The following is a 13,417-nucleotide window of genomic DNA, read 5'->3' as shown; positions in this document are numbered from 1 at the left end:
ATTGCAAAATATTCAAGGCAAGGATAGAGACGCGAAACATAAAAAGATTTTGGAGATGCAAATTCGAAGACTCAATAAATCAATATGAATAATAAAATGAGAAAGGGAGAGATGGACTTACTAGTAAGTGGTTATCACAAACTAAGAGAGATTGAGAAGGAGAGACTAAGTTGAACATGGTCATGAACTGAGAAGGAGAGATGCAAATGCTTTGCTAGTCACAGCAACATAGTCAAACGCAAGATTGTCTAGCTTGTCACACACAGTCTCGCGATCTTCAAGCTCGTCACACACAGTTGTGCAATCGTTAAGCACTCAAGCTCCTTCGCTCAATCAAACACAACGCAGCACAAAGCACACGCTCTACTTGTCAAGCTTAGTCATACTTGCACACGGGAGAAAAGGGGAAGATCAAACATCAATTCGGAAGATGGGAGGGAAGGGGGAGATTAGACTCGCATGCCATTGTTGGAAGAGGGTCGAACTTCAGAGTTTAAACAGGAGATTGGAGAGGAAAGGAGATTGACAACTAGAGCTAAATGAAATGGAATAGGAAAAAAGAAATCTAACCTTAACCCTTTCCCTCCCCTTTTTATTTATTTGACCGAGACCTTCTTTCTAGTAAGTCTGAATTAAAAATAAATAAATAATTTAACAACTAAAAAAAAATACTCAAGTTGGGCTAAATAGGCATGACAGCATATCTTCCCCTGCTTGGCACTGCTTGTACATTGGCCTAGCTTTAACATGCCCAGAACATTTTAGGCCCTTTTTTGGGTCAGGTTGGGCAAAATTTAACTAAATTTAGATAGGCACACTAAGTCAATGGGCATGATGAACACCCTTAGCAAATGATAAAAAATATTGTATCATATAGAAACATAAACACACACAGACATGCGCATAAAGTCAAAAATTAAATTCATGGAGACTTACAAATCCTTCTTCAATTTGAGATATCAAATTTCAATATTACTACCTCCGTCTCAAATTATGAGAAACTTTTGCAGGAGATTAGGCATCCCAAAATATAAGATATTTTAAAATAATTAAAGTTTCATTAAATAGACTTATTCTAATTTACCATTTATTTTTTTATAATTAATTTTCATCTTTTTTTAATATATTAAATGATGGATATTTTTAAAAGTTTATATTTTTATTTTGAAAAATAAAGTTGTTAAATATATTTAATAAGATTTATTAACTTGTGAGATTTTATTTAAAAACATTTTATAATTTGAGATGGAGGGAGTATTTTATAAAGCAGAAAAGATGTAATGCCCAAGATATTCTTTAACTCAAAGGCTAATTTTGTCAGTTTGGATCGTGCGCAAGTTTTTTTTTGTGGTTTTAATTTCTTATTTTCTAAAAAAAAAATCTAAATCAATATTTGATGATAAAGTACAGGCCAGAATTTTTTTTGGTTTTGACCTGAAGTATAGGCCAGATTGAGATCAACAAATTATGGAGGAAGCCCATCCCTTTTTTTTTTTGGAAAGTACCTGGGTATCGTATCTTTCTTTCCAGTCCATGCTAAATTTTTTGCCAAAAAAAAAATTGCGAGAGAGATGGGGGCGGGAGGAAAAGGAAAGTTGGAGATAGTTGCCTGCTTCCCGTTCGGCTTCTCTCCACACCACAGCGTTATGAGAATGCATCCTCTGAACTATTAGAGGGTTGTGAACTTTGTTAGTGAAGTGAAATGCTTTTTTAATTTTTTATTTTTTTTATTGTCGAAGATTCGATCTGTGATCCGTCAAAGAAGGTTATCGATCATTTTCTCGAGCAGCCAAACAAGATCCTCATCCTTTCTACACTTTCTCCTTGCCAATTCCAGATTCCGTCTTCCTCTTCTCATTTTCTTCTCCGAAACACCTGCAACCTTAAAGAAAGCTGCGATCTGCACTTCTTTCCAGGAATGAATTACAGAAGGTTCCTTTCCGGACCCGTCTAGCTCGTTTTGCTTTTCGATTTTCTTTTTGTTTTCGCCAGAATTTGCTTCTTGATTGCGTGTCGTTCATTTGCAGTGCATGGCCTGATCAGGTTGTGCAGCAATTATTCATCTGTCTTTTTTAGTTTCTTGAAACATTCTTTTACATCTAGTTGTGCTGCAACTGATGCATTTTCAACCCTGCGTCCTCAATCAATTTACATGCTGTGATAACGTTGAAATAATTTTCGGACCAAATAACCGTATTTGCAAATCCTGTTATCACATGTCAGCATGGTGTTTCAGTTAGATTTTGGATGGTTTATGATGTTATCCTTGGCTATGGTTTAAATGTGAACTTAATTTTAATATGTATTAGTTAACTTATAATTATATTAGTATCAATTTCAATTATATTAATGCGTGCTACATTTCACCATAGCACAATCAAAGCTATGTTTCTTGAGCTATAGCGTTTAAAAGCTCTTGCTTCTTCAAGTGCACAACGCGCTATTGAAAACTATGATAACTGGGGGAAGATCTGGCGAAGTACATGAATCAGTATTCTGCGGTTGCATTTTGTAAATGCTTAATGAAGGGTGACAAATTTAGGATGATCGGTAGCCTTGAGTAAAGTGAACAGAAGAAACAATATCGTTTGACCTGTTGGACATCTTAAATGTGCCTTATTTTTTTTTTTTAATTGCTTAATGCTAGTTTAGTTTCCACAGTGTTTACGAAGGTTTTTTTTTTTTTTTTAATGATTTCAATTCTTTGAGACCATGTAGTTTTTCCACAGGGTTCAAAAACAACAAAAAATGTTGTTGATTTGTTGCCAAGCAGAGGGGTTCAACCATTAGAGAAAATTGCTTAATGATGGTCATAATAGTGTTTAATCAACTAATTTTTCAGTAGTTAAGTTCTTGCACTTTCATCTTTGTTTTCATCCTTTCAAATAGATGGTTGTTCTAATGAAGAAACTAATTAAAATGTCTTGTTTTTCACTTCTTTGTATGTTGTTTTAGTGGTTAAATTTCTTGTGCTTATTTCTCTTTTTCTTAATTCCTATTAGTTATATGAAATTATTCATTTTAGAACTTCGATGAAAAGGAGGGTTAAAAAAGTTTTGGTTCTCACTTCTCACTGCTTCTCTTACTGTTTAGTTGTACATGTTTTCATGTCACTGGCTGGTTGCCTTCAAACTGCTTTGCTCTCTCTCTGTTTTTTTTGGGTAGTCTGTTGCCATCTAGTATAGGTGAAGTGGAAATACGCTGTGTGCCATGCAAAGACTACAGGTTATGGATACTAAATACCATATAGAAGTTAGTACATTTGCTTCAAGCTTAACAAGCCAGAGTTGCTTTGAGACTCTTAGAACGACCTTGTGTCTTGGTTGCAGTACAATCTATTTTTTCTCGGTCAAGTCTTATTTACCCAGTCAATCTTCTTATATCAGGTGTGCTTCTCATAAATGTGTGTGTGTGTGTGTGTGTGTGTGTGTGTGTTTTTGTTATATATGTTATTAGCTCTCTGTCACTGTGGGTTTATATTCAAGCCACCAGCTCCATTATTTGTTGTTGTCATTAATCTTTTTTTCCAATGCTTGTTGCTGAAATCATTGAGAACTTCATTTGAAGGATGCTCATGTCAGGGTATTGCTGAGTTTATTTTTTTTTTTTGGGTTCCATTTGGCTTTTCAATCACTTTTAGCAATATCATTTCCCTCTGTTGTAACAATTCTTCTAATTATCATTTTAATTAAACAGAGATAGTCGATCTTCCAGATCATCCCTTTTCGATGGATATGATGGTCTTGAGGAAGGTGGTATAAGGGCTTCTTCATCATACTCAAATAATATGAATGAGCATGATAATGACAAAGTCATAGAGAGTTTGCAGGACAGGGTTGTTTTCCTTAAGAGAGTAAGTCCTTTTTTATTTTCTAGTTACCCATTATCAACTTTTTTTATTATATAGCTTCAGCGATGCTTTGTTCTTATAGATGCTCTGATGCATTAAAAAGGTTTATCAAGTTTTGCTTACATTGCATTTTGAAGGAAAAGCAATGGCTGTGCTTTGCATATACTTTCTCTGGTCCAAAATAAAAGTATTTTCTCCTAGCTAATCTTGGTTCAAAATATAAGCAACATAGTATTTATAAAATATATATATATATATATTCCCATTTTACTCTTTGTATTTATTAACCGGGATTCTCATGTCTGTGAATTTATGACATTATTCTCACTCATCATAAATTAGAACTAAGGATAAAAAGGAAAAATGATATATATTTTCATGAAAATAAGGAATTTATTAGTATGTGGATTATTGTTAAAGTATGCTTATATCTTGGGCCAGAAGGAGTATGTTACTTGGAAGTTTGATACTTGGAGAGCTCTCAAAACTGATTTGTAATATAAGTTGTTCTGTTTGTCAGGATTTTATCTCTTTGGTTCCCTTGCAATATTTCTGGAAATTCAGTGACTAAAAATTGTTAGATGGTTAATTGCATCACCTCAAGTTATTGTATTATGGGATAATGAAACTTTCATTCTCTTATATTTGCCTTAGCTATTGATTAGGTCCCTCAAATTTAATTTTTATCAATTTATCCTTTATGTTTTCTTAAATTATCACATTAGTCCTTTAAGTTTTAAAACATAAACTAGATTTTAAATTAATTTAATGTGTGAAGTAAATGAGAACAAATTAGCCCTCAAATCAATTTAATTTTTATCAATCTAATTCCTTATGCTGTGTTTTATTCTTTTGATTTTTAAAAATTTTGAAGTTTGTTTTTTCTTACATAAATAATTACTCCGTCTGTTAAAAAATATAAGATATTTTTGACTGAATCTCATCCTTCAATAAAGTAGTTATCTATTTTTAAACTAACTCTATCTTTTCATATTTACCCCTATTAAACACCCTACAATAAATGTGAAGTCATTATCAATATGGGTACTTTTAACAAAAAAGCAATGATTACACTTCAAAAAATTAAAAATGTCTTGCATTTTTTAATATCAAACACCCCAAAAAATACCTTACATTTTTGAACGGGAGGGGGGGGTATGCTTCTTTTCATTCACATGCATTATTGCCATTAATTTTTCACTATCTATATCAGCAAATTTTAACAATGTTACCCTTCTCTGAGCCATGAGGACCAAATCACCAAATCAATAAAAATTAAATTTGAGAGACCAAATCGATAATCAAGACAAATTTGAGAGACTAAAAGTTTTATTATCCTTTGTATTATTAACTTAAGATGTTATTTATTTTGAATTTGGCAACCTGGTTCTTTTCAATGTGGAATTTTCCATAGGATATCAAGGATCCATAACATCTCCAACCGCCCAAAACGAGATGTGTTCATTAAGTTAATGTGGCCCTGGTTGCTTATTTGCTGGCTTATATTTTCCTCTTTGGCGCCCTTTGATTCAACTCCTTCAATGGGCTTTCTTTTTATGATAGGACGACATTGTCACTGCCATTGAGTGCTTTTTTTTTTTTTTTGAGTAAATGCTATTGTGTGCTATTTATTGTCACATCCCTCCACGAGGGAAATGTTGTCTCTGATATGATGTGCCAACTTCATATCTTGTACTTTCTCAAAGTGGGTACAAAACGATTAAATGAACTGGTTTAGAAATTTATGTTATCTGTAAAATAACATTTTTGACACCACTTATTAACAGTTAACTGGGGATATACATGACGAGGTGGAGAGTCATAACCGTTTACTCGATCAGATGGTAAGAAACAACATGCTGCCTCCGTAGCATTCCCCTCCCCCACCCTCTTGTTAATATAACTGACTTCTGTTGTAAATCAGGGTGACGGCATGGATGGATCAAGGGGTATGATGTTGGGAACCATGGATCGGTTCAAAAAGGTATGTAGGATCATGTTCTCTTTTCTATGTTATTGTTACTTGATTTTTATTTTATTTTCATTTTCTACATTGATGGGAAAATGACTTGGTGTTATAAAACTGGATGTTCTAGGTTTTTGAGAAGAAATCAACAAGGAAAACGTGCTCCCTTGTGGCATATTTCACAGTTGCCTTCATATTTATATACTACCTCATCAGGTAAAATGATTCTATGATCCTATTTTGTTCATCTCGAATGATTGAACGATGTCAATGGAAACATATTTATACGCCAACCTTTCTGAACCTTATTCAGTTATTAATATTAAAAAATCCTATTATTCAGTAAAATTCATTGGGGAAACATTTAGATAAAACCAAGGAGTTTGTTTTTTGATTAAGCTCAATTATTCTTGAAATTTAATCATTCTTTTCACACATATTTTGAACGGGAGACACGAAATAGAGCTATTGTCTGGTATTATGATCTAAGCAGCATGTTGTCATTGATCTATGAATAACTAATACAGGTATGGTCTGTTGGATGTTGGAATTCTGATGGAATTTAGATCACATTTGCTTACTAGAATAGAATGAAATGGAATGAATTGAAACAATAAAAATAAAAATAAGATGATTAAAGGGGATAGGTGAGCACATTTATAAGGGAAAGAGGTAATTTATGTTCCGTTTGGTATGATGAAAATGTTTTTGAAGGAAATGAAAGTGAAGGTGGAAGTGGAAATGAAAGGACTTGTATGCCCTTACCTAAAAAACCCTACTCCTAGCCACCATTGTAACCTTCATCAACCAAGCACAACAGCAGCCACCGGTTGGCCACCCTAAAAATAATGTCGAGAATTATTTCTTTTCCTGCCTCGGTTTTTGAATGAAGAACTGTATGTTTTAACCAAAAAGGAAGAAATTTTCAAGTTGAAGATTAGAGGAATCTGTTTGATTTTTTAAGCTCGTTGACGGTGTTCTTGGGTGTTGAAATTTTCAAAATGGTTTGAATTTTATCTTTTTCCCAAAGGCATCAAAAGGATCTAGAATATTGTCTTTTCATCTACAACTCTGTCTATACAATTCTAATGGTGAAGGGACTGCACGATTAAACCCTTCCCCTAACCTAGATCCGTTGCTGAAGGGACAGCATAGCCAAAACCTCTCCATAGATGTCACCCGAGTCATTGATTCTCCGAGTCATATTGTAGAAGAGAGAGGAAATGTGCAGGGAGAGACTGCGGTACCTAGGACTGTTGTAAATTCCTGTTGCTGCCAGTAAAGAATCGAAGAACAAAAGTCAGAGCAGGAGTCATCACCGTTCAATGTTGTCCTTGCCGAAGTCATCACCGTTCGGCATCGTCCTCATCGGAGTTATTGCCGTTCAGCATTGAAGTAACCACAGTTGCTGCCATGGTCCTCTTCATCGTCCTCAATGGCAATAAAATGGAGAGATGGTAATGGGGCAAAACTGTCAGACTTAAGTTGTGATGGAAGTGGAAGTGGGTTCTATGGGGGTGGGTGCGGAAGTGGGTTCCATTAGTTTTGATGGAAGTGACTTCCACTGGGAAGTAAATTCAAGCATACCAAACGCATGAAATATGGGCTTCCACTTCCAGTTCCACTTCTCTAGCCTCAATTCACTCCTACCAGACGGGACATTAGTTCAAAGGGTTGGGAATCATAATTCATGAAATTTTGAAAAGGTGTGATGATTTTTACATTTGTAGTATATATTAACAAGTTTTATCATGCGTACTATGGGGAAAAAGGTGATTGAGTTTTGTTTTGATTTTTTCATTCTATTCAATTCCATTATATTCTAATAAGCAAACGTGACCCTAGGTTATAAGCGTGTAGTGGTTACTGGTTAGCGAATAATAACTTGGGAAAAACATTTATGATATACTGATGGATATTTGGTACTTATTTGCAGGCTTTTGGGTTATTTTACTCTTGGCTGAATCATAATTTGGAAGTTGTGGCAATATTAGTTCACAAGTAAAATCCTGCGGCATACCCTCCGGTAAGACTGCCCCAACTCCCAATTGAATGAATCCATTTGGCAGTGAACTTGTGTGGAACCAATTGGTGATCGTGGAGCTTTAGTCAAGGCCGACAAACTCTATAGTCACCCCACTTCTCTCTCTCTCTCTTAAATAAAATTCATTACATAGCCTGGAAAGTGGAAAATGTAAATTCAATTACATCATATGGCCTTTTTTTTTTTATTGAATTGACAATTGCAAGAGGTGGCTGAAGGACTAGGAATACAGTTGATGATAGAGGCGTTCATTGAGTGGAGTTGGCTTATGAATCCTGAATTTTAACTCAAACACCACTTACCAACTTTGTAGGATGAGGTGGGTTTGATTGAAAATTAAATTTACCCCTTGTTTGGGGGGCCACCCCCCCTTCCCCCTCTCGTGGATGCCAATTCCACATGCTTGCCCATGGATAGAAAAAAATAAAGTGAAAATTACACCTATGTACCACGGAAGAAAATCTGTTAGTGAGAGATTTCATAAAATTTATAAAATACTCTTAAGTTTCATATGTGTATTTATAGCTGGATAATAGGCATTTACAACTAGCAAGTTGAAAATGACTATTTCCCAATTGAAATTACCCTATGTCAAGTTACAAATATACAGGATTTGAGACTTGAGAGTATTTTATGAATTTCATGGGCCCTTTTGATAATAAATTTTCTTATGTGAAATTTAGGTGTAATTTTCTCAAAAATAAATCAGACCACCTTCTAGGAAGCGTTTCTATTCCTCTTTCCAAAACCTCTATTAGTGACAAAACACATACAACATTTACAAAATCAAGAATAGGGATCCTGCACAATGTTACACATACTCAAAAAATCCAAGTCTCTAAGCTTCTTTGGCAAGCATGCGTTCACTTTACACCAATTTCAGCTTTAATCTTTAGTAATATCTGCAATTGGGTCAACCATACATTTTGAAATATCCTACAATTTCTCTCAACACCAAAAAAAAAAAAAAATTGTGGTAGGCCACAGCAGTTACAACTTACAATGGCAAGCAAAATATATTTCCTAACCTTATTCTGATTAAAAGAATGCAATAAAACTTGTCACTAACTTCTGGGCCTTTTACCCTCTAATTTTGCATTAATCAATTCATGGCATCATATGATAACTTCATAGCCCAGTCACACTAAAGAACAAGTGATTCACCGATTTATTTTCAACATTACACTGCACTTGTGCAGGAGATTCAACCTGAAAATTAAAAGCAAGCAACTTTTTTTTTTTTTTTATAAAATAAAAGCAAGCAACTTGTTCTTTGTAAGCAATCTCTTCCTTGCATTAAGCCACACAGGGAAAGAATGTTTAGGTGAATTATACATTTATACTTTATCCACACCACCTTAGTACAAATTTACTCCTCAAGTGCATGAGCCTCCTCCGCTACCAAGTTACCAACTTACATCAGCGGATATATTATAAGTCCACTAGTTCCTCCTTTCTGGATAGACTTCATTAATCCATTTAACCTATGATGAATATTTTTTTTGGGTAATTCATATCATTTTATGCAATAGACATGATTCCACAGTATACGATCTCTGAAATTTAGACCTCTATATTATATAGTCTTTTGTAATGGAGCATTGATCCCACTGTTCGGTACTCATCTTAAGATGAGCACGGAGCACCCCTGTGCTCAACGACTATGCTACGTAGTTGCATGGGTTTTTTTCTCCCTTTTTCTTTTTCATCTAAAACCAGTTATTATTATAATAATAAATAAATTTTATAAAATAAATAAATTTAAATGGTTGAAATTTGACCTAAACAGTTCAGGTATAGAATTTGACTTGAAGAGTTCAGAACTATATTAAAAAATTAGAACCGTAATTAAAAATAGTTTATAAAATTGTATTGATAGTGCACAAGTATTTATTTATTAGAAGTGCAGTCAGATACTAAATGTAAGAAACTATTTTAACAATAATTTGAACATTGTTATAAGTAGCTAACTCATTTTGTCTATTTCAAACTGCTCAAGTAATTTTTTTCTAACTTTTTAATATAATTCTAAACTGTTCAATTTAGGTTCTATATTTGAATTGTTCAGATTAAGTTTCAACAAATTAAATTTATTTATTCAATATAATAATAATTTTATAATAGAGGAAAAAAGAGGGGAAAAAAAAAGGCCCATGAAACGACGCTGTATACTGCCGAGGACTCTGGTGCTCATCCTAAACAAATCCAATCCCACGAGCTTTCGTTTTTTCACTGTCATTGGGGCCCCACGTCTGGAGGCTGGCTTGCAAATTGCGTGTTTTGATCCTCTCATTTAATTTGACCCAACTCATCAAATTGTTCTTTTTTAAGCTTATATTTCAATGTTTTGTCTTCTGTATATATATATATATAAAATAAACTAATCAGGTATTCATATAATCATATCTGTATTTTGCGCGGAAGAAGTGACATTCTCATTTTTCAGAAGTTTAATTCACCAACCCAGCCCCGTGAATGACTTTACTTCAATCATTGGGTTAGGATTCTTTGGGTCTAACGAAAATCAGTCGCTGTAGTGGCCGGCCTTAATCTTTTTAAAATAAATTTTTATCAGCCACTTAAATATAGAAAGAAAATTATTAGATTTTGTCTATGATATAAAAAAAACTCTAATAATTTATATTATTCACATGTTATTAAAAATAATGTAATTTGTCATTCTGATTTTGTGCAACCTATAGGGCCTTATATTAGTTTTAAAAATAATAGTTATTTATCACAAGCGGAGATTGTATTAAATTTAGATGACACACTTCTTCCGATTCTATTCGGTTGGTAGAATGTCGCATATCGTTTGGGGTCAAATGTGTAATTGTATCCTACTATCGAAAGAATTAAATACCATTAGGGCAGAGGGTAATCCAATTAGACGGACGCTCTCAATCGTGTGCATAATTTTCAAGTCACGAATATGTTATATGATCCATCCAAGTTGTAAATTAAATCATCAAATTCAGCTTGTCATCTTTGATTTTTTTCTTTATACTAAGTAGGAGGAGTAGGCTTTGCCAACCACAAATACTATCTCCCTTGACATACTTGATGGTAAATGATAGATTTCTTATAATTATATTGCTATACATACATACATATATATATATATATATATAGGTTAAAATTCAAATTTTTAACCACGTACTTACATAACGAGAACTTCTACCATTAGTGTGAGTGTCATCTTTGATTTCCATCACCTAACATATTTATCACATATAATTTGGATTGACATCCATTAAATTAAATTAAATTATAATTTAATTCTTGTGGGGAGATATCCTTTCGTCTCCTTTATAATTTCGTGCATACACACTTTTATAAAGATATACTCCTTCCATTTAAAAATATAAAATATTTTTAATTAAAAAGTAGTTACTTACTTTCAACTAAGTCTATATTTTTATATTTACTTCTATTAAACATCCTATAATAAATATAAAATTATTATTAATAGGGGCAATTTAAAAAAGAAGCAATAATTAAACTTTGAAAGATTAAAAATATTTTATATTTTTTAACATCCAACTTCCTCAAAAAACGCCTTATATTTTTGAACAGAGAAAGTATAAATTATAGTACTATTGTTTATAATTTATTAAAAAAAATACTACCTCGCGTCCTCTTTGTTAATCATATTTTAAAAAGTTTATTTTATCCTTCATGTAAGTCACTTATTTTTTTTATGATTTTTTATATATAATTCTAAAATTGCCCTTCAACAAATTCCTAAAAAAAGTGTAATATTTTTATTTTTAAAAGAAAAATTTCACATATCTAATCACTATTATATATTTTTTAAAAAAACTATTGGCAAAATTGAAAAATAAATTATTTTGAAAATGAAAAGTTTGCATCTCTTAACTTTATCAAAAAATCTGTGAGTATTTTAAACTCAATTATGAATTATTTTTATACTTGAACATATGAGATTTGCTAACTTGGTGCCCAGCGTTAACTCACTTGACTTCTGTTTGTTTAAGCATGTAGGTTTCACTATTTTAATATTTTTATAATCTTTATAATAAGATATTAAATGTAGACCCTACTGTTTTTTTCAATTTCACTTTCTATTAAAGCTTGTGCTGGCAAGGCTTAATTTAAATTATACTTAAAATATCTTAATATATTAAAAAAGTTCATATTATTGCCCAATCCCTCAAGCAAGTTTATTTGAGCTAACTTGAATATTTAAATTATTAAATATTATTTTATTTTATTTTATATTTTTGATGTTATTTCAATTTTTATTTTAAAAATTATAATTTTCAATTTTACCTTATTTTTATATTATTTTATAAATAACAAAAATGAAATTTGGGTATTAGACCAAAGCTCATTCAGATTTGGGATTAGGTTGAATTTTTTTCAAATTTATTCGAGCGACCCGAATAATAAGTTAGAGTAAAAAATAATCTTTTAAACCCGAAAGAGAGTTTTCGTTTGGCCATTAGGCTTGATCCAATTTACCACGTCTACTTTCTACCACTCGAGCACCCACCTGCATGCATATGGCCGATTCTCTCCTCCATCCCCCACTCTCACACCACGCCACCCATATTGTTAACCCACAGGCTACACCATAAAAATTCTTGCTATGTTGCTTATATTACTTTGGGGCTGTCCTATGGGGATGAAGCGTGCCTGGGACAAGGAACTCCCACTAGTTCAAGTATTTTGTTATTCTAATACGGCTATTGAATTGATAGGTTCGGCCGCTCGGGGGGTCTCGGACATGCATGAAGATTCTACCATCGTTCACGAGATTCGGAGTCTGCTTCAAAGAGATTGGCAAGTTGAGTTTGTGAAGACTGACGGCGAGGATAATGGGGTAGCGGACTCTCTAGCTAAGCAAGCTTCGTGACAATCTACTGACCTGAGGTACTGACTGGTTATGAAGTCAGCAGCTTAATCAGGGATATTGACCCGGGCTAGCGCTTGTTCTTAGTAGTGTTTGTTTTTAGTTTTGTTTTGGGTGTTCCTTTCATCATTAAAAAAAAAAAAAAAACCTTGCTTCCCTCTGTTTTTGTCTTAAAAAACAGAGGTAAACAGTGTACACACTTACTCTTTGGCGCACACATTGCAATTCAGCTCTTTAATTTCTTGAAGGTACGCAAATATCCGTCTTGTGAAATTTTGTCGAATCTCACCCAGCCTCCACAGAGTTAGTTCTGCCTCCGAGTATCCCATGCGAGCATGATGTAGTGACGGCGTGGTGGGCAAAAGTGGCAGGTCTTGCCCAGACACACACACAGAAGATGATACCGCAACCCATAACAGCGTGCAAACTCCAACGCGTCTCCAACTGTAAAACACAGCCATATATCCTTATCTTATACGTATACGTGGACTCGCTACCTCGCCGTCGGCAACGAGCCCATCCGTGGTCCCTACACCTCCTTGGTCTCCCCGGCCACGAGAAACCTCCACCAGGCCGTTATCTTATTTGATGCGATAGTGGATGCTTTGGTGGTGGTGACGGCGAAGGTGGTGGGGGGAGAGGGGGTGAGGGTCTTGGTGTCGGAGACTGGTTGGCCTATGA

The 13,417-nt window shown here is 33.7% G+C and overlaps 1 protein-coding gene across 4 annotated transcripts; it reads left to right on the top strand.

Moving 5' to 3' along the window:
• The first annotated feature begins 1,546 nt into the window (after positions 1-1,546).
• LOC129309988 (bet1-like SNARE 1-2) lies at positions 1,547-8,120 on the top strand. 4 transcript variants are annotated; one of them, XM_054951792.1, is made up of 6 exons: positions 1,547-1,932; positions 2,730-3,386; positions 3,697-3,853; positions 5,638-5,694; positions 5,775-5,834; positions 5,947-6,036. In XM_054951792.1, the coding sequence occupies exons 2-6, from the start codon at positions 3,211-3,213 to the stop codon at positions 6,034-6,036; spliced, it is 540 nt and encodes a 179-aa protein (XP_054807767.1). In that variant the 5' UTR covers positions 1,547-1,932; positions 2,730-3,210. The 4 variants fall into 4 exon arrangements, with proteins under 4 accessions (XP_054807767.1, XP_054807768.1, XP_054807766.1 ...); XM_054951793.1 differs by lacking the exon at positions 2,730-3,386 and adding an exon at positions 7,753-8,120 and having other exon boundaries at positions 1,560-1,932; positions 5,947-6,032; XM_054951791.1 differs by lacking the exon at positions 1,547-1,932 and adding an exon at positions 7,753-8,120 and having other exon boundaries at positions 5,947-6,032.
• Positions 8,121-13,417: the final 5,297 nt, after the last annotated feature.

This window comes from Prosopis cineraria, unplaced genomic scaffold (genome assembly GCF_029017545.1).
Source record: "Prosopis cineraria cultivar Desert tree isolate PC_DT_omini unplaced genomic scaffold, ASM2901754v1 PC4, whole genome shotgun sequence".
Taxonomy (NCBI): Eukaryota; Viridiplantae; Streptophyta; class Magnoliopsida; order Fabales; family Fabaceae; genus Prosopis; species Prosopis cineraria.
Note: the sequence above shows the minus strand (reverse complement) of the source record. Positions and strands in the feature narration are given on the sequence as shown.

Coding starts and splice junctions, on each gene's coding strand:
- LOC129309988 (XM_054951791.1), top strand. CDS start 3,211: ATGCAAAGACTACAGGTTATGGATACTAAATACCATATAGAAGTTAGT. Junction 3,387..3,696: donor AGTCAATCTTCTTATATCAG/GTGTGCTTCTCA, acceptor TTAATTAAACAG/AGATAGTCGATCTTCCAGAT. Junction 6,033..7,752: donor TTTATATACTACCTCATCAG/GTAAAATGATTC, acceptor ACTTATTTGCAG/GCTTTTGGGTTATTTTACTC.